The following is a 23,418-nucleotide window of genomic DNA, read 5'->3' as shown; positions in this document are numbered from 1 at the left end:
CCCCTGCGAGGAATGGGTGAAGCAGCTGAGAACAGCTCCCTCCTGTCACAGGAGACACTGCCCACCTTCGCACAGGGCTGTGGCCGCCACCGCCTCTGCTGATCTGCATGTTGCACGGCCCTTTTTTAACCAGCGATGAATCTGCGCTGGTTCACCTCTCATGTGGCAGTGAGCATTCCAGCCACTGCAGCTGGAAAGAGCAAGTCCCTTCACATCTGCACAGCCCAGGAGCTAAGGAATGGTTGTGTATTCGCCTTCTCAGCACTTCCTCTCCAGCTGCTTGGGGCACTCTGCCTTTCTGCCTTTTCTGGGCTTTTTGGATTGGGACAATGAGTAGAGAAAAGCAGGAAATGGGACAGGAAAGGACAGAAAAGGTGGGTGGGCTGAGGCTTCAGAGATCGTGGAGAGTGAGGGAATGTGGAGTGTGGAGGGTTCTGGAGCAGCTGCGTGGATTTCAGAGAACTGGAGAGAAGAGAACCAGAGCGATTTCTAAAGCTTGTTAATTGGATCCACCTTACTGCTATCAGAGAAGTGGTAGCAAAGACTGAACCCGTGTTGTATTACTTTTGGGTGCAGGGTGGCGCCTCTTTGAGTTTGATATCATAGACACTCTTTGCACCTACCCCTGCTTTATAATTGGGGTGCCCCAGATATTAAAACAGGTCTCTGCTGAACACCTGAGATGTGCCAGGAGCCGACAGTCAGGGTGAGCCTCGGCCCCTCTCCTTACAGGGCTCATGGCTTCATGCGGGAGACAGACAAGTATCTGATGCAGTGAGGCTAGAGCTGCATCAGAGAATGCGCCACGGACAGAGGTGAGGGGACGAGTCATCCTACCCCAGGGGGCAGCGCAGGTGGAAGGGGGCCTGGGAAGAAGGTGACACAGGGCAGGGAAGAGCGTGCTGTGTGGAGACAACAGCAGGATAGAAGCTCAGAGGGCAGATGACCAGCGTGCTGAGAAACAGGGGGGAGGGCAGGTGAAGATTAGGGTGGAAGGACCCAGAAGGAGGTTGTATCTGCACATTGGAAGACTTGTTGTATGTTTACATCGACTCTAAGGACAAAGGTAAGCCACGTAAAGTTTTCATTTTGATTTCCACACCTTTTCCCTCATGATGTAAAATGCCACTTAGAGATACGCGCCATTCTATTTTATTCTTTTTTTTCTTTTCATTTTATTTTTATTCTTCATTCTCTGTGTGCATGTCTTTAAAACAAAATAAGGACTATACTGCACGTGGTGCTTTGTCAACAGCTTGTTTTCACGTAATATTTTCCATGTCATTGGGTAGTCTTCCAAAATAAGATTTCTAAGAGCTGTATAGCATTTCGTTAGGTGGACATCATATAATTTGTTTAATTCTTATTTTTTATTGAAATATAGTCGATTTATAATGTTAGTTTCATGTATACAACAAAGTGAATCAGTTATACATATGCATACGTATATTTTTTCAGATTCTTTTCCATCACAGCTCATTACAAGAAATTGAATATAGTTCCCTGTAGGTCCTTGTTGTTTATTTTATATATAATAATGTGTATCTATTAATCCCAAACTCCTAATCTATCTCCCCCTTCCCCCCTAGTAACCACAGTTTGTTTTCTATGTCTGTGAGTCTATTTCAGGTTTGTAAGTAAAATGTGTATCTCTTTTTATTAAGATTCCACATATAAGAGACATCAGTATGATATTTTTCTTTCTCTGTCTGACTTACTTCACCTAATATGATCATCTCTAGGTCCAATCATGTTGCTGCAAATGGCATTATTTTATTCTTTTTATGGTTGAGTAATATTCCACTGTATATACCACATCTTTTTTATTCATTCATCTATCTAGAGACATTTAGGTTATTTCCATGTCTTGGCTATTGTAAACAGTGCTGCTGTGAACATTGGGGTGCATTTGTCTTTTTGAATTATAGTTTTCTCTGAATACATGCCCAGGAGTGGGATTGCTGGGTTATAAGTTAAGTCTATTTTTAGTTTTTTAAGGAACCTCCATACAGTCCTCCATAGTGGCTGTACCAATTTATATTCCCACCAACAGTGTAGGAGGGTTTCCTTTTTCTCCACACCCTCTCCAGCATTTATTATCTGTAGCCTTTTTAATGATGGCCATTCTGACCGGTGTGAGTTGATACTTCATTGTAGTTCTGATTTGCATTTCTCTAAGAATTAGCAATAGTGAGTGTCTTTTCACATGCCTGTTGGCCAACTGGATGTCTTCTTTGAAGAAATGTCTATTTAGATCTTCTGCCCATTTTTGGATTGGGTTGCCTGTTTTTTGATATTAAGCTGTATGAGCTGTTTGTATATTTTGGAAATGAGCCCCTTGTTGGTCACATCATTAGCAAATATTTTCTCCCATTCTGTAGGCTGTCTTTTCATTTTGTTGATGGAATCTTTAGATGTGCAAAAGCTTTTAAGTTTAATTAGGTCCCATTTGTTTATTTTGCTTTTATCTCCATTACTCTAGGACCTGGTGGAAAAAATATTGCTGCAATTTATGTCAAAGAGTGTTGTGCCTATGTTTTCCTCTAGGAGTTTCATAGTATGTGGTCTTACATTTAGGCCTTTAATCCATTTTGAGTTTACTTTTGTACATGGTGCTAGAGAATGCTCTAATTTCAGTCTTTTACAGGTAGCTGTCCAGTTTTCCCAGCACCACTTACTGAACAGACTGTCTTTTCTCCACTGTATATTCTTGCCTCCTTTGCCGTAGATTAATTGACCATAAGTGTGTGGGTTTATTTCTGGACTTCCTATCCTGTTCCATTGATCTACATGTCTGTTTTTGTGCTAGTTCCATACTGTTTTGATTAGTGTAGCTTTGTAGTATAGTCTGAAGCCAGGGAGCATGATTCCCCCAGCTCTGTTCTTCTTTCTCAAGATTGTTTTAGCTATTCCAGGTCCTTTGTGTTTCCATACAAATGTTAACTTTTTTTTTTCTTTCTGGTTCTGTAAAAAATATCATTGGTAATTCGATGGAGACTGCATTGAATCTGTATATTGCCTTGGGTAGGTATGATCATTTTAACAATATTGAGTCTTCCAATTCAAGAACATGGCATATCTTTCCATCTGTTTGTGCTGTCTTCAGTTTCTTTCATCAGTGTCTTATAGTTTTCAGAGGACAGCTGCAAAAGAAGGTCTAAAACTAGTGTGCACTAGGGGTCAGGAGCCTGGGTTACCTTCCAGCCCTGATTTTAGAGGTTAAGTAAGCCTTTCGCAAATGTTCATGGCCAAATTATGAATCATTTCATAAGACCTCTGTGACTTTATGTACATTTTCCTCTTGCTGGAACATATTTTCCTTACCTGGAACAGATCCCCATCTGCTTAGAGAACTCCTGTTTGTCCTTCAAAACCATAGCCAGCTGTCACCTCTTCTGTGATACTTTGTCCGATCCTTCCCAGCCAGGTAGAATTATCACCCCCTTCCTCCTCCATACCACTGTACTTTGCGTTCACTTTAATCATTGGTTGTTGTACAAATCATTTGCTTATATGTCTGCAAACCACACTAAGTTACTTGTCAAGGTATCTGAAGGAATTACATCCCATTTGCCTTTTTATCCCAGTTCATTGGCACAAAGGAGCTCAATGTAGTTTATTTTCTAACTGAACGAAATATTCTCAAGCCTCAAGTTCCCCAGTGTCAAAGGGGGATGGATGACAGTAGCTGCCCTAACTACCTTAAAGGATTTTTTAAAAGAGAGTAAGATGTGTGATTAATAAACATACCTTGATAAAAGGTATGAGAAACTCAGTGAAGGTCAAGTCCAATAACCTCTTGCTGGGCCAGAGCCCCTGGTTACTAGGCTGGACATAAATTGACCTTATTTGGTTCAGGGAGTGCTTGGGACTCTCCTAACCCTTCTGCACAGTCATTGAGAGCATGGGTGTGGCTGGGGGTCAGTTAAGGACAGTGATTAAGAGCTTATGAGGTCTAAAAGCTTGACCCCATCACACTCGAGTCCCTTCCCCTGCTTTGTTTTTCTTCGCTGTGCTCCTTACTCTCTGACATCATCCAATAGAGTCATTTGCTTGATGGAATGTGTTTCCGTGGCAAAGGCTGCTGGTTGCCCACCCAGACCAACTCTCTCTTCCTCCTTGGCCCCTGGCCAGACCCCGTTCCCTAACCTTCCTGAAGATGGATGTGGCCACATGACTACGCTTTCACTCCCAGAAAGGAAATGGAAATGACGGTTGCCTCTCACCCCAGGCCTGGGCTTTAGCTGGGCGACCCCTCCATGCTCCCTTCCACTCACCTGACAGCTACTCAGACCTGGCAGCAGCCTGGCTCCATCCAAGCAGATGAAGACAGCATCGTATGTGCTTAGCAGAGCAAGGACTTGGAAGGAACCGGGTTCCCCCCAGTGACCAGCTGGAGCAGGGCTGCCCACTTACACACACCTTGAATTACTGCCCGGGAGAGAAATTCACTTCTTTGTTCTTCAGTTGAATAAATGTTAGGGTCTTTTTGCTTAGCAATCCAACCTTACCCTAACTAATGTACCCTGATGCTTTGTGACAGCTGGGTCTTTGTCTTTTTTGTTCATTGCCCTGTTTCCAGTGCTTAGAATAATACCTGATTCATAGGAGGTGCTCAAATTAATATTTGCTGTGGAAATTAGTGGAGCCAGGCTGACTGTTTTTGAGTCACTGACAAGACATGGGACCTTAACCCCTCGGACCTCAGTTTCCTCACCTGTAAAGTGGGGATTGTAATTGCACCTTTTTTGATTACCGAGAAGATTAAAATAATATATTTACAGCTCACAGAAGAATGCCTAACACATAATAAGTACTCAGTAAGTGTTAGCTATTATTAATATTATTGCATAAATGTTGTATTTTCTGTAGCCTTTGAGGTTTTCAGTAACACTGAAAACAATTTCATGTTACATTAGAAGAAACTTCGGGGATAAAGAAGCCATGCGGCTTGGACAGTAGATGTGTCCCCTTAAGCCACTGGCTGGGTGGAGTGAAGTGAATTCACCCCTTAATTGTTTCATGAATCAGCGTGATGGCTTTGGGAAACACACGCAAATTTATGCAAATTACATACAAATTCACATTAAAAATAGCCTCCCGTGTGCCTCCGCTTTTACTAGAAAGAATTACGGCGGCTTTATATTCTGTGCGGGGTTGCGTCAGGTTCCTCAACTGCCGGCTCAGAAAGACTCGCACCTGGAATAAGGAAGGCGCATGCGCGTGGGGAGGGGTGCGCACGTGGCGGGGGGGGTGCACGTTGGGGGGGGGCGTGCGCACGTCAGCGGGATGGCAGAGGTGGCTAGTGAGGACAGCTTGGATACTGCAATCAGATACATGTGGCTGGTCCAGAATAAACTGTAAAATTCCAGGCTCCGAGGCCCTCCATCCAATCAGTCAGTCCTTCTAATCGGCAGCCATCTAACCACCTCCCATTATTATTTAACGGCTCACTTTAGGCCACAAGAGCTGCAAAAGGAACACAGGAAACACGTTCCTGGGTTGGGAATGTCAAATATCCTTGGAGCTCGGCGCCATGAAAAGTTGAGTAATCCCTGGGCCAATCGGTTTTTCCATGGGATCATCTGCGTTTATGGCTGTAAAGAGGTTTGCAGTCTTGTGAATGGTTAGTGAGAGAGCCTGAGGCCGCCGTCACTACAATGGGGGTGGAGGGTGAGTAAGCAGCGAAGCCACGGGACCAGGGAACAGCATACAGTATTTGTGGCGTTGCCTGAACAGTTCTGCAGCATAATTGCAGAGACCCAAACCTCTTCCGCTTTCCAAAGCAGTACAGACTTCAGATACTCATTCCAGGTAGCAGGATCATTCATTCATACAGGAATGCACTCATTTGTTCATTTAGCAAAGCCTTCGAGCGCTTGCCCCAGCCGGGGTCCTGTGCTGGATTCCAAGAGTTAAAGATGGAAAAGACACGCTCTTTGCTCACAAGGATGTTTCTTCTCGCACCGGAGCTCACTAACCATCCAGCAGGGGAGATAAAACCCATCATTAATAAATGCCACACCGCGTGCTGGGACAGTAATAGAAGCCTGGAGAGCAAGAGAAACAAAGGAGGCTGTACCTGGGAAGGTCAAGGCCACCTGGAGAAATGCACGGTGTCTCGAAGGGCGAGCAGACGCCTGCCAGGTGGATGGGCAGAGGGAGGGCTGTGTGCCAGGGTACAGAGCATGAAGCCACGTGGCCACGTGCTCCAAAATCCGATTTGGAAAATAGGGTTAATGGTGTCAGGATGTACCTTTCCCCAGTCGCAACAGCCCAGGCATCCCTGACTCCTCCAAATGCCTGTGACATTTATGAAACCATGAGGCTTGTCTGGCAGTTGTCATACTCGGCGAGTTCTTCACTTGTTTGCCCTCTGCGGCTGCTGTGTGTCCTGTCTCTTCAAGGAGGTTGTGAGTCACCTGAGAAGTGAGGCTGTCTACTCTATCTTTAGCTCCCCTGGACCCAGGTCAATGCCTTTCTTGTGAGTATAAAGCAGGCAACAGACGTTTGTGGCAGGAGGTGTCCAAACCGATGACAGTGTCAGGATGCTCCTACTTTGGTGCACCCCCTCGGATGCTGTGCCATGTGCTAATTTGTACATTATCTCATGTAATCGTCACAGTAACCTTGGGAGGTGAATACTAAATCTTCATTGTACAGATGAAGCCACTGAAGCTTAGAGACATTACTTTTCTTGCAGAAGAGATGCAGCTTAGAAGTGATGGAAGTAGGATTTGAATGCTGGCTGACTGGCCCAAGGGCCAATGCTTCTAGCTCTGACTCTACCTAAGTCCTGAGCTCTAACCAAATTGTGGTAATCTCTTCCTACGGCTATCTCCTAAGCCAGGGGCTCCTTGAGCATGGCGGGGGTGGTGCTTGCTTCATCCTTGTACCCCCATACCTAGCATGGCACCTATTCTCCTGGGATGGATAATAAAGGGACAAGGGAGTTGTCCAGAGCAAATCTGGAAGGCTCCTGGAGGAAGCCAAGTTTTCTTGAGCCAAACTTGGAAAATGGTGTGAGAGGCAAGCTGAAAAGAGGGTGTGTGTGAAGGCTCAAAGGTGGATGTCATAAAGCCATTCATGGGGTGCTGTGTGCTTTGATGGAGTGGAGAGGAACTAGAAATGTATTTGGGGGAGCCCCAATCTCCTGGGTTACTTCAAGGGTACAGCTGGGGCACTTGGTGCTCCACATATGAACCCCTCTCCCTCCACGGGACCAGAACCAAGGCCACCTTTGGAGGGATGAAGGTCCATGTTCCCCTGTGGAGGTGGACAGGCATCTCCAAGTGAGACACCACTAGAAGCTGTTGAGGAACTGGTTGAGAAGCATCACTTGTGGGTGACAATTAATTAAGTAAATATTTTTCAAGGGCCTATTATATTTGGGGGTTGATTCTAGGAACTGGGATAATGTCATGGTCCTCATAGAAGTTCTATTTTAGTGACAAAAGGTAGAGCGAGTAAGTAAACTAACAGGCAAGCTAGGTAATGTCAGGTGGTAATAAATGCTCTGAGGAAAATCAAAAAAGGTGGCAGCACAAAAGTGACTAGCACGGGAGAGGGAGGTCAGTGAAGGCCATTCTGAGGAGATGATATTTGGGCTGAGAAAACTCGAATAACCAAATGGCACCAGCCATGCCAAGAGCTGGGGGTTGGGGGATGGGGGAGTGTTCCAATCAGAGAGTCAGAGGGCACAGCATAGGCAAAGGTCCTGGGGTAGGAAAACCATGAACTAGATATACAAAGAGACCAGAGTGGCTGGATGGTGCTAAGCCAAGGGAGAGGGGTCCAAAAATGGGGTGAGACAGGCATGTGGGGCTAGAGTGTGCAAGGCCTAGTCAGATTTTATTCCAAGTGCCAAGGTGTATTAGCTAGCTATTTCTGTGTAACAAATTTCCCAGAAATTTAGCAGTTCAAAACAAAACAGATTTTTAATCTCCCCATTTCTGTGGGTCAGGAATCTGGACATGTCCTTCACTGGGTCATCTGCTCAGGGTCCCTCACAGGCTGCAACCAAACCATGTGGTTGTTGGCAGGACTCAGGTCCTCATGGGCTGTCAGTCCGAGGACATCCTCAGTTCCTCACCATGCAGGCCACTCCAGTACAGCAACTCGCTTCATCAAAGCACACAAGCCAAAGAGGCATCAGAGTGCATCTGACAGCAAGATGGAAGTCACTGTCTCTTGTAACCTAATCCCAGAAATGGCATGTCACCTTGGCCATATTCTATTTGTTAGAAGGAAGTTGTGAGTCCTGCCCCTGCTCAAGGAATACCAAGAGGAGGGGATCATTGAGGGGTCATCTTAGAAGTCTGCCTACCACTCACAGGAAGCCACTGGGGGTGTCTGAACAGGCAGATGTCTGGTGTATATTTTCTTTTTTTTAAAACACTATTTAAAAAAATTAAAGTATAGTAAATTTACAATGTTGTGTTAATTTCTGTTGTACAGCATAGTGTTTATACAGATTTATATGCATATATATTTATATATTCTTTTTCATATTTTTTTTTCATTATAGGCCATTACAAGGTATTGAATATAGTTCCCTGTGCTGTACAGTAGGACCTTGTTGTTTATCTATTTTATGTATAGTAGTTAGTATCTACAAATCCTGAATTCTCAGCTTATTCCTTCCATCCCCCTTTCCCTCCTGGTAACCATACTTTTTTTCTGTCTGTGAGTCTGTCTCTGTTTTATAAATAAGTTCATTTGTGAACCCCTCCTCTTTTTTTGTTTCCATATATAAGTGATATCATACGGTATTTTTCTTTCTCTTTCTGGCTTACTTCGCTTAGTGTGACACCTCTAGGTCCATCCATGTTGCTGCAAATGGCATTATTTTATTCTTTTTTATGGCTGAGTAGTATTCCATCACATATATATTTATAAAAGATATACATGATATATATGATATATATATCTCCACCAGTCATCTGTCAGTGGACATTTAGGTTGCTTCCATGCCTTGGCTATTGTGGTCTGATGTATATTTTCAGAGGCTCGCTTTGGCTTTCTTGGGTGTTGGGGAGTGAGTGGGGGCTGGGCAAGGCTGGAAGCAGGAAGGCCAGTGGGGACTTCTGTAGAAGAGGATGCCAGCTTGAACTAAGGAGGCGCCAGTGGAGGCAGAGATGTAGCACCAATGGACAGGAGGTGGGTGTGAGGGGAGAGGAAGTGGGGATGACACCTGAGCTCACTGTGACATGTGCCTCCTGTCTGTGGGATGGTGGTGCCCTTGGCTCTTGGGACGAGTGCTCTGTATTCTTCTCTTGGGACAGACAGGGTGGCTCAGTCCCCATCCTCCTCACCCAAGGTCGCACATTTGCTGGATGGCTGGCCAGCACCAGGAGCGCCGGCCGTGAGCAGAGAACAGATGTCTCCTTACGCCAGGATGAGGGACTGACCCCATGTCCTTGGTCTCATTAGTCTGCCCACGCTTAGACCATCCAAGCTGGGATGCTGGAAGCTGCTCACCTATAACTGTGTTCACACAAGCAGTCAGAGCTGGAGAGGACCAAAGCTGTCTGTGTGCGTGTGTCTGTCCGAGATGTGCTACACTGAAGTGCGGAGAAGGTTCAGGGCAGGGAGAGTTACCACTGATCCTAGAATGTCAGGGCGTCTGTAGCAAATAAATTCCAGACAAACACTTGAATTCTTTACCTAATCAGTGACACCTCCACTAAATACCTGCTCGAGGTGAAAAAATAAAAAGATAGATAACTATGTCAGACTCACTGCTCAGCACTTGATAGCTATCTCACTGAATCCTCATCACAACTCAGTGAAGTAGGCACTAGTATTATCCCCTTTCGTTGATGGGAAAACTGAGGCTTAGAGACCTTAAGCCACTTGCCCAAGGTGACGAAGCCAAGGAAAAGAGGCAGGTTTGACTCAAGTCTGTCTAACTCCAAACCCACGTTCCCAACCACAACCACCACCCTGCCTCCCCTGGAGGCTGGTTAAGGATTTGTTTCCTAGTTCCAGGGGTGAAACTAGATGGAGCTTATCCCCTGAGAGGGGAACAATTCAGGTCTCACTAGTACAGGATGTGGTAGATGGTGCCCCCTGGTGGTGATGGTGGGGAAGTGCAGGGGGTGGGAACATGGAGGCGCTCAGGGTTGGCAGTTTGAGTTGAGGGACAGACTTAGAGCTGTGTCCTTTGAGCAGAGAGCTAGTTCTAGTGAATCAGGGTATCCCCAGGCTTTTTGCAAGAGCATGTCTCCTTTCCTGGGAGCCACGGGATGCCAGGTTAGCCAGGCGCTCATCAGAGGTGATACACACCAGTAACCCAAATGACATCACCAAACACCAGCCACACTCTATCATTCAGACCTAGCGTCTGCACCTAAATTCAGACTCCTGCACATACCATACTGGCATCATCTTGTTTACAACGTAAGGCCTAGGATTTGGGCTAATTTAGAGGTCAGCCTGGTAATCAGAGGGGAAAACCTCATGACTGGATTGTTTTGGCTTAGGGACCAGATGCTCCCTGGGGGATTCCCTGGAGACCCCGCCCACATAGTTCCCCAAGGTCCAACCTCATGGGGAGTCGGACAGGGACCACTTATAAGACAAGACAGGAAGTGCTCTGTAGCTTGGGGAACACAGAGGAGGGGTGAGGGGTTCTGCTTGGTGGGCTGGGGAAGGCATAACATCAGGTTTTGGAAACATCAGGACACCCTGGGTTTTTGTCCCATCCCTGTTTTGAACCTCTTGATAGGAATCACGAAGTGTGTTGACTCTGAGAATAAATACAGAAACAAACCTGACAAACCGCGTCTTTGTAGGTCTCTCCCCATCACCTGCCATGGTTGTCCTCGGGCTGTGAGAGGCCCCCTTCCCGGGGAGGGAGCGGGGTGAGTGGGGCAGCTGGGATCTGGGATGCCTGTGTTCTATTTCCAGCAGCTATCCCTGACTCACGGCGTGACCTTGCTGAGGTCACGGCTATGTTTTCCTTGCTGGAGGAAAATCAGAGGTAGCAAAGCTTGCATTTTCCCAAGGCATGGGGGTCCTGGAATATGGGGGGCCTCCCTACTCCCCGTGAACCCCAGCCAAGTCTGCTCCTGCCTCTATGAACACAAAAATGCTTTAGATTTGGATTCAAGGCACTTTGGCGGACACTCAGAGCAAGAAGCAAGGAGTTCCTGCCACAGCAAGACTTATGGCCACTTTTATATGCAGCGTCTCTCCAAACACTTTCCAGATCACGTTCCACACCGATATTGCCCCACGTGGCCTTCATAACGGCTGTGGAAGGGGAGAGGGAAGGTATTTTCTTTCTAGTTTCAAGATGAGGCAACCAAGGCCAAGACCATTATTTCTCAACATTTTCATTACTGGGGACCCCTTTTATTATTTTACTACCACGCCTCCCCGTTTTGCAGGACCTTGTTAAATGTGCTGCACTTATTAGGTAGAATTTCATCTGTTTTCCTTAATCAAAGTCACCAGCTTCTGCTCAGCACAAAAGAACTACCCCTGAGTTCATTGCCAAGAACTGCGGCATTTGCTCTGGGTGACTGCCTCCTAAACAAAGGCCCAGTTTTCACCGGATATTTTGAAATTCTGAAAAGACTTGATCCTCGGGGGCCCAGGGATCCCAGGCGGGGAAGTACTTCTCCAGAGAGATAGATTGGCCCGGGAAGGGTTCTGTGGCTAATGGTAGGGCCGGGACTGGGTCCAGGGGCCTGACGCCCAGGCCAGGGCTCCACCTAACCAGACCACTCTGCGGAGAGGGCTAGTGCCCACTTAGACACACAGGCACAAGGACTCACGCATGCAAGACAGCAGCCCAACCAAACGCAGGTGTCCTGAAGCAACAATGCTTGGGGCTCAAACCAGTAAGAAATAGGTTCCCCTCAGTACTGGAGTGAGGAGCTGGAACCCAGCCTGAGGCTGGAGGGGTGGGGGGTGTAACAGATCATTCCAGAGTGTTACTGGAGGGTGGCGACAGGGGGTGGGGGGTGGGAGCCCCAATTCGTCTGCCACCCACCTTCACTCTGACACTGCAATCATGCATCATTTATGCAGCCTGGGGCGTTCACCCACTCTGGGACCATTCAGACTATTCTCCCAGCACCTGCCTCTTTAAGGAGATGAGACCAGAGTGGGGGCTGAGCCCCTGCAGCTGGGGATGAAAAGACAAACTGAGGACACTGGGGGAGGGGGGACACAGGCAAGGGGACTCGGGAGGTCTGGCGTGGAGGCCTGGGGTGTAAGCAGGGAAAGAGCTGTAAGACCCCAAATGCCTCGGAGCTCTCCGCAGTGCCTCTGTACACCCCCTCCCCCAGTCCCGGGCTCCTGCAAACACTCGTCCTCTGTTGAGATCTTGGCTCCATCCCAGAGGCTTAGATTTTTGCTCCATCGGAAGGCACCAAGCTGCACGTACCTCTGGAAAAAGGCCGAGGGCTTAGCCTTGTGGCTTCAGGATTCAAACCTCCTCCAATCCCCGTGGGGCCAGGGGCCAGGGGCCAGTGCAGGGTCTCTGAGGGCCTGTTGCCCAACAGCTGTTCCCGGGTTATTTTGGTCCAGGGAGAGCTTATCAATCCCAGGACATTTGGATCAAAATAGCCAACTGCAGGACAATCTCTTGGTGGCTCTGTGGGGACCTCTCCCTAGAAAAAAAGTTTCTAAAGTGGGGCTGGGGAGGGAAAGGAGTTTGGCTTGGGGGTGGGGACGTGTCTGAGGCTACACTCACCCCCTCCTTGCTGCCCTTTCAGCCTTGGCATCTCTCTGACCATCTTCTTTGGGGAGCGAAGCTGGGGGTTTGTTGGGGAGGGAGTAGAAATCGAGAGGGAAAAAAATCATTTTTAAACTTAGTTTCTTGACTCTGTGGTCTTCTCCCAAGGCTGGTGTCATACCTGTTACCTTTTCCCAATTTACAGATGGGATTCAGGGGGTCCAGAGAGGTGGAGGCACTGGTACTGAGGCCACTCAGCTGGGAACCTTGGCCTCTGTCCCCAGGCCTCAGTGCCTCTCCGTTGGGTCTCGTTTAGACCAGCAGCAGATCCGGGCCCAGGTGGCTGCCAGCTTCACGACGAACTCAGAGCCAGCATGGAAACTGCTGACTGGCCCTGGCCTTCCTTAGGGCCACAGCAGGGGTCCTGGCAGAGCCTGCCCCGCTGAGATGGGTTAAGTGTGGGTAGAGGAAAGGAGGAAGGAAGACCGGCCACCCTGGAGCTCCCTGGAGCCCCCTGGAGTTTCGCTCAAACCCAGGTCGTTAGACCCTGGCGCGGCCCCCCGAGAGCGAGCCGCCGGGATTGCCCCGGTCGCAGAGCCAGAGTGACCCAGGTCGCGCTCCCTTTTGCAACCGGGGTGGCGCGTGGGGAGCGCGCTTTGGCGCTAGGCGGGCACGGACGCGGGTGTGTGGGGCCCACGCCCCCCGACACGCCCTCTGGAAACCTCCGAGGTGGGGGGCGCTTGGTAACTGAACTTGGTTGTCGAGTGCTCCGCGCCAAGTGCGCGCGACAGGTCTTATTGCCCGGTGTCGGAAATAAGCTGCCCGGGCGGGGCCGCGCTGGGCGACGGCCACTCCGCCACCCCTACCGCTCCCGCCTCTCCTCCGGGATTTTCCAGCGGGTTAATTTCCTGTCCTGCCAAATCCTTCGCGAGTCCCTCGCGCCTCCCTCCCCGGCTCTCCCCCCCTCCGTCCCGGCCGCCCCGGGCTCCCTAGTCAGTCCGCGCCGCGCTCCATCGCCCCCGCGCGCCCGGGCGCACCCCCCTCCCCCCGCCCCGGCCGCCCTCCGTCTCCCCGCGCCCGGCCTCTCGGACCCCGCGCGCCGCCCCGCGCCAGGGCTCGGCTCCAGAGCGCGTCCGCGTCGCCGCCGCTCGCGCGGGTCCCCGGCCATGCGCCCCCGCGCCGCCCCCCGCGCCCCCGCCGCCGCCGCCGCCACCGCGCTCGGGCTCTGCAGCCTCCTGCTGCTGCTCCGGCCCGGACACGCGTGCCCCGCGGGCTGCGCCTGCACCGACCCGCACACCGTGGACTGCCGCGACCGCGGGCTGCCCAGCGTGCCCGACCCCTTCCCCCTGGACGTGCGCAAGCTGCTGGTGGCGGGCAACCGCATCCAGCGCATCCCCGAGGACTTCTTCATCTTCTACGGCGACCTGGTCTACCTGGACTTCAGGAACAACTCGCTGCGCTCGCTGGAGGAGGGCACGTTCAGCGGCTCGGCCAAGCTCGCCTTCCTCGACCTCAGCTACAACAACCTGACCCAGCTGGGAGCCGGCGCCTTCCGCTCGGCTGGGAGGCTGGTCAAGCTGAGCCTGGCCAACAACCACCTGGCGGGCGTGCACGAGGCCGCCTTCGAGACCCTGGAGTCGCTGCAGGTGCTGGAGCTCAACGACAACAACCTGCGCGGCCTCAGCGTGGCCGCCCTGGCCGCGCTGCCCGCGCTGCGCACCCTGCGCCTGGACGGGAACCCCTGGCTCTGCGACTGCGACTTCGCCCATCTCTTCTCCTGGATGCAGGAGAACGAGTCCAAGCTGCCCAAAGGTGAGCCTGCCGGGCCGGGGCCGGGGCCGGGGCCGGGAGACGGAGGAGGGGAGCGCGCGGGAGAGGCCGCCGCAGCCCGCGAGCCTCGCGGCCGGGGCCTCGGCTTGAGCCTGGAAGGGGAGGCGCGGGTGCTCCTGGCCACCGTCCTGGAGGAGAGTTCCTCCGGTGTGTCCCTCGCAGGTCCCCAGCCTGAACTTTTCCTCGGACTCTGCTAGGAAAGGGGAGTGGGGAGGGGCGCGTCCGGAATTCTCTGGACTTTCTGGGCCTCGTTGTCCGGCTTTTCGTCCCCTTTCCGCCAACAATGTTGGGGACCTGGCTTTCCAAGATCGTCTCATGGGGCCTTGGGCCCTAGTACTTGTGGGCGTGGGTTATTTCTGGGCCCCTCCTAAGTGAGCATCAGCTCAGCACCGTTCTCACCACGCTGAACACGGAGAGAGAGGCAGCCAGTCCTGAGAGCTCTCCAGCAGCACCCGGTGCCTGAGTAGGTTTCTGTTTTCTCAGCCCCTGATTTGTTCTTTCATCTAACGGGCTGAGGAATTTTCCTGGTGAGGATAACAGCAGCCAGTGATGCCTCAAAGATTTGCTGTTCCGTAGCTTTTCAGCCCAGATGTGAAATTGCTGAACAAAAATCTTGCGGGCTGGTGCACCCTGTTTGCCTGGTGCACTTTTCTGGTGATGACCTGGACATACATGCCCACCTGGCAAATAGGAACATGAGGGGGCCTGTGAAGGCCAGCAGGAAGGAAGCAAAGGCAGAGCCAAGAAGAGGGGACCCCAGCATCCAGAGGGATGAGCCCCGGGACAGGGAGCAGGTGGAATGGCCACACCTTCAGTGGATTCCAGTCTGCCGCTGGTGAGCAGGTGAGCCTGGCTCCCAGCAGTGACTGCTCAGAGCCAGACTCCACCTCCCACCTTGCCCTGGAGGGTTTGGTAGAGTAGGAACCAGAGCTGTAAGACCCATGTTATGAAAGATGACATAGATGTGGATTTATCTTTGGTATATATATATATATTTTTTTTCTGTTTATTGAGAATTCGAGGATGCTGCTCTTCTCTGCCCTGAATTCCCGTGCTCACTTATTCCTTCTGTGCTGTCACTAAGCACACATGCCGAGTAGCGCGGCAATCCCTCCTCCGCAGACGCGGGCCCCTGCTCTGGCGCTTTCGGCCCAGGCTGCCTCTTCCACACAAGCAGGTCCTAAAAAGATCTGACCTGCAAGGTACAGAGTCCCCTGCCTTTAAAGTGAATGCTTGCATTCTCCTGCCTGGCTTCCCAGGCCTTCCCCATCAGAAGACTGTCGTGGAGACAGGGAAGTCTGGATCCGGGCCCCGCTGTGGAACGGGGGTATGGTTCTGACGGCTCCTGCCGTGGATTTGGCTTCATGAACCCCCATTGTGGTGGTATAATTGGTTCCCACCATCATTCACATGAGGGCTCGGAGTTAGGGGGTCAGGAGCTGTGGGTTTCAGTCTCAGTTCTGCCACGGGTGACTGTGACCTTGAATAGGACACGTATCCTGTCTGGGCCTCGGCTTCCTCATCTCTAAAGGACTTTGGTTGACTTCTGAAGTCTCTAGGAAGTCCTTGGTTTAGAGTCTGAAGGCATAGGTTGGAGTCCTGGCTTAAAAACTGGGGTGACTCTGAGCAAGTCACTTAAGCTTTTTGAGCCTCCTCTTCTGTGTGAAGTCAGGACATGGGAAGGCTGGCCAGTCCATCTGACCAGTGATTGTCAGGATCAAAACCAGATAATGTGGGTAAATGAAAGGGCAGTGAGGATAGAAAATGTTGTTTTTCCTGCTGTCTGTATTATAGGAAAGAAAAGAGACACCAGATGGGGAGGTGTGGCTGGGGGTCAGGGGGCACCGGTCCAAAGCGACAGACAGGGTCCAGGCCCTGGAGGAGGGTCGGTCTCATTCAGGGGGAAGCGGACAGAGACAGTGGGAGGGCAGCCTGAGGGCTTCCGGCACCTCGGGGTGAAGTACCAAGAGCAGCTTGGCCTCACTGCCCGCTGCCCAGGTTGTGCGGCCAGAGCAGTGTCCCCAGCTCTGTGAACCGGAGGTGGGATGGGTGTGGAGGGCCTGGCCCAGGCCTTCACATGAGAGGGCTGAGTTCCGATTTATGATCCCAGGGAAGTCCCTGACCTCTCTGCCTCCTCTTCAGACCACAGAGCAGAACCCCATAGCATCTTTGCGGTGAGGCTTGAACGAGGTCAGCTCTGTCAAGGGCGCGGTGATCTTGGCGCGGAGCAGGTGATCGCTGCACGTCAGCCACCCCCTCCCCTCCTTCCACTGCGTCTGGGCCTCGCAGGGGCAGCGGGGGAACGACCAAGAGCCAGACTCTGGCGCAGAGCTGCTTGGTTCACATCCTGCCTCTGCTTCTTACTAGCTCTGTGCCCTTTTGCCTCTCAGTTTCCTCACCTGTAAAATGGGGACGATACTAGCGCCCACCTCGCAGGGCTGTTGGGAGGATTAGAAGGGTGTTAGTTATGAAGTAAGAACCGAGCCTGACACACAGTAAGTACTAGTAAGCATTCGTGCTGTTATTATTATCCTGTTTTCTCCAGAAGGCTCGGAGAGGTGATGGGAGTGACTTGCCCAAGGTCACACTGAGAGTTAAAAACAGCTGGGGGTCCACTAGGACCTTTTGGCTCCCAGCCATGCTGACCACCCACTTTCTGCCAAGGGAAGCCCTGAGCTCCAGGGCTTTCTAGGCAGGCGCCCTGCCTCTCCCAGGGGAGGAGAGTCAGAGGACCGAGCTGAGGGGACCTCATCCTCATTGCTTTTCCTTCACCTCCCCTGTTCCCTCCTCCGCTGGAGAAGCAAACTGAACAGAGCAAGTGACCCTGAGTAGCTCTGACAGCACAAAAATGTGATGGTCTGCCAGTGGAGCCACCGCCGCACTGATGGGCACACTCAGTCACAGAGCAAGGAGCACCATGGGGCCACTGGTCCCCTCTGCTTTGGCTCCTTTGAGGCTGGGTTGGAGGAGGAGGTCTAGGTCTGAGGACTCGGGAGGAGCTGCCCTGCGGGTACTGGGTCTGAAGGGAGAGGGCGGCGGATGCCTGCCAGGATGCCCACCTGCCAGTTTAGCAAAAACAAGCAAGCAAACAAGCCCCAAGCAAGAAAACAAACAAAACTCTGGGAGGCCTAACTCCCTCTGAATTTCAGAAAAACAATGAATAATATTTTGTATTATAAGTATGCCCCATGCAATGTTTGGGATATACACACCCAAAATTATCTGTTGTTTTTCTGCCATTCAACAATCCTTGGCCGCCCTGTATTTTCCCCGGTGGCTCTACTTTATGGTGTACATTGTCACGGGTGCCGTCTCTGTGTCTGGCAGGTTCCTTTCCCCACAGTTCACCCAATAAGAAGCAAACGAGTGAAGTGCTCTGCACGGGGTCCGATCACTAGTGGCCGAGATGGGCTCGCACGCAGGGGGGTTGGGCCCCACTCCTGGTTCTCTCTGATGGCACAGGATGGAGGGCGGGGGTGGGGAATAGCCCCATCACTGTCCTACCGTCTGACTCTCCTAGGTGACGACTGGCTGACCTCCCCGCCCCAGATGCTGCACTGGGTTTATTGGTTCTTTCTAGACACCATGGGTCCCAGGCCATGTGGGATAGCGTGTTGCCAAGGGGACAGTGACCTTCCCTCTTGACCTGGAAGCAAGAGACCTGGGGAGTCGCTCAGATGACCAGTCGGGTAGAGAGGGAGAGATGGGGAGGGTCTGGGGAGACAGCGAAGCATCAGGACCCCACCCTTCTCAGCAGGCAGGGATCTTGAAAGCCTTCCAGTCCTCCCATTGCCTCCGGTTTAGGTTGATGGCAGCCCAGCGAGGCTGGTAGGGAACGAAAACACACGGGTGGTGCTAACCCTCTGTGTGCTCATCACCTGGGGAGCTTGCTTGACATGCGGAGTCCTGGGTCCCCAGGCTTGCTGGGTGTGCGCCTGGGGGAAGAGGCCTGGGGACCTGCATTTTAATCCCACCCCTCCCCCAGCACTACCGCCACCAGGGGCTTGCAGTGCCCACTCACAAAAGCCGGAAAACCACTGCTGGGATTAAAGATTGGGAAGTTGAGGCCTGGGGGGGGAGGGGCCAGGTCCCTCCAGAGACCCCGCTGTTGGGACCCAGTGGGCAGTTGTCTGTGTGGCAGGCAACCTGGGGCTCTGGGCCGGCAGGATGTCTCGCGTGTCCCAGCCTTGCTCTCAGGCAGGAAAGGCCACTGGGTGTGAGAAGCTGTAGCCGGCAGGCAAGGGGCTGTCTCTGAGCTCAGAGGGGCCTGGGGCCAGCAGGCTTCCCTGGGCACACAGGCCACACCATGCCCTGGGAGTGCATCTCAGGAGGGGCCGCGCAGGTGCTGGGGGTGGGGGCAGGACTTTTACCTTCCTTTGTAGCCACAGCCTCGTATGGCCTGCGGGTCACAGCCCGCGGTCCCAGAGGGGAGATCTGAGCTGATCGCGTACCCAGGCCCTGAACGGTAGGCAGGGGAGGCGGGGGGCGGGGAGGTGGAACACAGGCACAGGTGGTGCCTTGGTTCTGCTCACCCTGGCCCTCTGGGTGGGGACAGCCTCCCAGCCATGGTCCACTGTAGTGCCTGGAGCATCCGGGCTTAGGTGGCTAGGTCCCTGCAGGGCGGACCCTGCTGGCTGGCAGAGTCCTCCCTGGGGGTGGCGGGTGGCTCATGACGGGTCCCCTGCCAGTTCCATCACTAACCCTGCCCGCTTACCAGGCAGGACTCATGGCCTTCTAGGGGGGTCCTGCCCCCATCTCCCAGCACCTCTGCTTCCGTTTCCTGATGTCAGACACTATGAGGGCCTGATTTGGTCAGAGGACTGGGGACTTCTTATCATACTGACAAAAGAAACAGTAACTCAGCCAAAGGGACACAAGCCAATGCTTGCCTGGAGTTCACACGGGTCCTTTCTCCCAGGTGACTCCAAGGTGACTCAGTTTTTTTCCTTTAAAAATGAAAGCAGTTTTATTTTGCTGATTATAAAACTGGTTCCTTGGAGGCTTGGGAAATGTGGACAAGTATTGTGACGAGAATAAACCCCCTCCCGGAATCTCACCACTGTGGAAGGTTTATTGTGTTTCGTTCTGGCTTTATCCTTACGTATACGTGTGTATTTTAAACAATCAGGTATTTTCCTGTACATCTTATTACTGACTTTTTTCCTCTTTCTGAGTGGTAAGTTTCCTGTCATTATAACTCTGAAAATTTAACTTTTTATGGCCCCATAAGAGGGCGTTTTATAGATCTGTTCATTGAACCTGTCTCCTTTTGTTAGAAATGTGAGTTGTTTTCTTTGCTGAACTGAACATCTGCATTCATGCAAGTTTGCAGACGCCTCTGGTTACTTCCTTGTGGTGGATTCTTTGAGGTGGAACCCCAGGGTGAGGGTCTGTGGTTATTTAAAACCTCTGCATACGTTTTGGCCTAATTGCACCCCAGACAGCCAGCACCCTTGGCAAATAGAAAGTCTGCGTTTCACCATACCTCTCTCAGATTGATGTATTATTTTTAAACGATTTTTTCCAGTTTGACAGACAGAACAATGACATCTCCTAATTGCTTTGATTTTCACGGCTTGATTGCCAGCGGAGTGACACTTCAAGTGTGTTTACACACCTCAGAGAACCCCGTGCCTGGCAGAGGTTGACTGAGGTCTCACTCGCTCCTGCCAGTGGCCGCCCTCCTGCTGTTGGCAGGTCAGCACATGCCCTGTGTGCCACAGGCTCCTGTGTTTTCAACTTGTCTCTTAATTAGAGTCGAGTCCCCGGTGTCGTCTTTCTCCCCATCCCCAGTGTCCCGGGCAGGTGTCAGCTTTTATGGGCACCTCGGTCTGGCGTTCCCGGGAGAGTCGACTGCACACATAGCCTGAAACAACCCTGCCCTGTCTCTTCTCTCCCTGGAGGGCCCCACCCGCTCCTGCTCCTCTGTGCCAAACGCTGGATCTTTCTAGAAATGTCATCTTCATCGTGCTGCTCTGTCAATTAGCTCAAAGGGCGACCTCATGGCGGGGCCACGTGGGACAGCAGGCCTGCCTTCCTGCCCAGCTAGGACAGCCCCCAGGGAGCACAGTTGGGGAATTGCTCTGGAGATGCCAGTGTCACCGTCACCTGAAGCTGACTGGCTGCCAGCTGACTCAGATACCCAAAGGCGTATTAGGCCATTCAGCCGAGCGGCCGTCCAGCTCCTTCTGTCTCAGAATCCTGTGGTCTCCAGTGAAGCTTGGAATGAGGAGCCTGGCAGGCCTTGTGACCTTCAGGCTGGCAGTGTGACAAGGGCACAGAAGGACCTCCGCTATGTGAGTTGTCACGATGACCTGGATTGGGCGCGTTCATGGTTACAGGAGCCAAATTGTATCCTGAACACGGTCACCGTAGCATCACAGTGGAGTGTGTCACTCTGGTCCTGGGAGCGTCCTGGGCTCCTGCCCTCAGGACTTTGCCCCAGCGGCGCCAGGTCCCCGATCCTCCCCGCTACTGCTCCCATTCCCACCTCCGCTTCTTGGCCTTTCTGGTTCCTACTTAGCCTTTCAGCCTCCAGCCCTCCGGGCCCCCCTAGGCCGGGCTGGGAGCCTGGCCTGTGTCACCTCGTTGGCTGCTGTACCACCTCTGAGACCACTGCTCGACATGGCCAGTTCACAGGTCTGGCCCATTTTAAGGACTCGACATGTGTCTTTCTCTCCTGGAATCCCAGCAGTTGGTACAATAAATGGTGTGTTTGGAAACTTTCTGATGGCTTCCAGCACTAGAGTAAACCAGCTCCCTCCCATGGCCACACCCCCACCGCAGCCACACCAGCCTTCCTCTGTCCCGGGGACACGCCAAGTGCCAGAGTCCAACCAAGACCTCTGAACTTACTGCTCCCGCTCGGACGTTTCCCGCTTCCAATGGCTACATTGTCCTCAGCATCAGGCCCCCAGTCAGATGCCCCCTCCTCCGAGAGGCCTTCCATGGCCACCCCACCCAAGCAGTCCTGCCCCCACCCTACTCATCTTCGTCACATCCCCTTAGGGCGTCTATGTCATCGTACTCCTAAGTCTACATTATCTTGTTCACAAGTCCTGTCCCTCTAGAAACACAGGCTCCAGATCAGCATGCTCCCTGCTGTGTCCCCAGCACTGGGGCTGGGCCCAGCGTAGAAGGGGCTCCGTGGGGCTGTAGGCATGTGTGACTGGACGAATGCACACTCCCGAGGCCTCTGTCACCAGGGCCATCGGGGAGCTGGCCAAGATCACTGGCCTTGGCTTTTGTCCCCACCAAATACCCCCGGCCCAACTACGATCAGCCAAGGATATCTGGATCACCTTTCAGCAGAGGCCGAGGCCTGGCCTAGGGGCTCTCTGGGTTCCTTTATCATATCTGTGTGATCCTGGTCAGATCCTGTCGCCTCCCTGAGCCTCGGCTCTCTGCCCTGAAGGAGGCGCGGGAGCCAGGTGTCCGGCCCCGTCTATTAGAGCAGTGCTGGCAGGACGGGGGATGGGGCCGTTCTGGGAGCCCGTTATCCTCTGCTCTGCCAGGTGCAGTGTAAGTGGCTGGTGGAGGGAGTTCAGGACACTGAGGCTGCAGATCTCCGCTTACCCCGCTGAATCGGAAACCAGCTTCATCTGGTGTTAGCAAACAGAAGGGTGTCTTGTAAGGATGTGGGTGTCACCGGGAACCATAGGTCTGAACAGTCAGGCTCCAGGGAGCTCTGGGGTGAGGCCTGGGAGGCTGCAGGGAGCACAGCACCTCTGTCTCTCACCCTCTGCCTCTCACGCTGTCTTTTATTCTCATCTCCATATACCGATGGGCTTTCTTCTGCTTTTTCATCCATGTGGCAAAAAACATCTGCTCCATTCAAAAGACAGCCGAGGCTGGGCGAGACTGCGCTGTCGTAGGCCCGATTTCCAGGTCCTGGGAGGAAGCTGTGTGGCTGCTTCTGGGGGCTGCCCCTCTTTTGGTCCAGGCAGCTGAAGGGATGGTTGTGGTGACATTGTACACAAGGGCTGCCAGAGCTGTGGGACAGAGCTCAGGGCTGGGGGGCGGGCAGGCCACCCACTAGGCATCGAGTTGGGGATCCAGATAAATGCCCTGATGCTCCTGGGCTCCAGGCTCCCCTCTGTCAAGTGCAGGCGATGGCATCTGCCCTTTGACCTCCAGCGATATCATACGAAGGTTCTCAAAGCGCAGCTCCCTCCGGCACTGCACGTAGAAGCTGTTCTTTTTCTCTTTATCCAATTCATAGAAATGTGGACAAACAGGCTTACAAATCCCACAGGATTTGAGCACTGCCTGTCAAATCCCAGATGTCTGCAACCCACGCAGACGGGCATTATCTGTGTTCACAGCACATCCTCCCAGCGGCTCTCAGCCTGGCCCCTCCGCTTCAGAGGCTGCCCTTCCGGGGGCCCCTGGTGCCTCATCTCCCCCCTCCTCTGGGCTGGTCATGGGGTGGATGCCAAGGGCAGGAGTCAGGACCTGGAGGGAGCTGTGGGCCACTCGGAATTAGGGGGCAGATTCTCAGACACGGACCCAAACCAGACAGCTGGGAATCGGGGTCCCCGTCCCTGCTCCGTTGTTAGCTGGCAGCTGACCTGAGTCACGTCCCCTCTCTCAGTTGCTCTAAATCAGGAGTGGCGACCCAGGCGACCCAGGCGTCCCTGGGGGCTGCAGGTGGGAGCCATCAGAGAAGGTGGGGCAGGAGGAGAACCACATGCGTGGGAGAAACAGCAGAGCATCGTGCTGGCTGGACTCCCCAGCCCTGGATGCCAAAGCTGTAGACCCCTGGGCCCCTTTGACCGCTGATTTTGGCTGGCTCTGTGCCCCCTGGAACCAGCCTCCTCCAGGTCATGGGGTGAGAGGGTCTAGAAGCCACTCGCCTTCAGCTCCCAGCAAAGGCCTTCTGGGTGGCTTCCCTTGGCAAA

The 23,418-nt window shown here is 52.5% G+C and overlaps 1 protein-coding gene across 1 annotated transcript in view; it reads left to right on the top strand.

Moving 5' to 3' along the window:
- Positions 1-9,148: 9,148 nt before the first annotated feature.
- LRRC38 (leucine rich repeat containing 38) overlaps positions 9,149-23,418 on the top strand; it is a 38,878-nt gene continuing 24,608 nt past the window's right edge. The window contains 3 exon segments of the mRNA XM_032494798.1: positions 9,149-9,159; positions 13,682-13,724; positions 13,726-14,500. Coding sequence (XP_032350689.1) covers positions 9,149-9,159; positions 13,682-13,724; positions 13,726-14,500 — 829 coding nt within the window.

Source organism: Camelus ferus, chromosome 13, assembly GCF_009834535.1.
Source record: "Camelus ferus isolate YT-003-E chromosome 13, BCGSAC_Cfer_1.0, whole genome shotgun sequence".
Classification (NCBI taxonomy): Eukaryota; Metazoa; Chordata; class Mammalia; order Artiodactyla; family Camelidae; genus Camelus; species Camelus ferus.
This window is presented reverse-complemented; position numbering and strand designations above follow the sequence as displayed.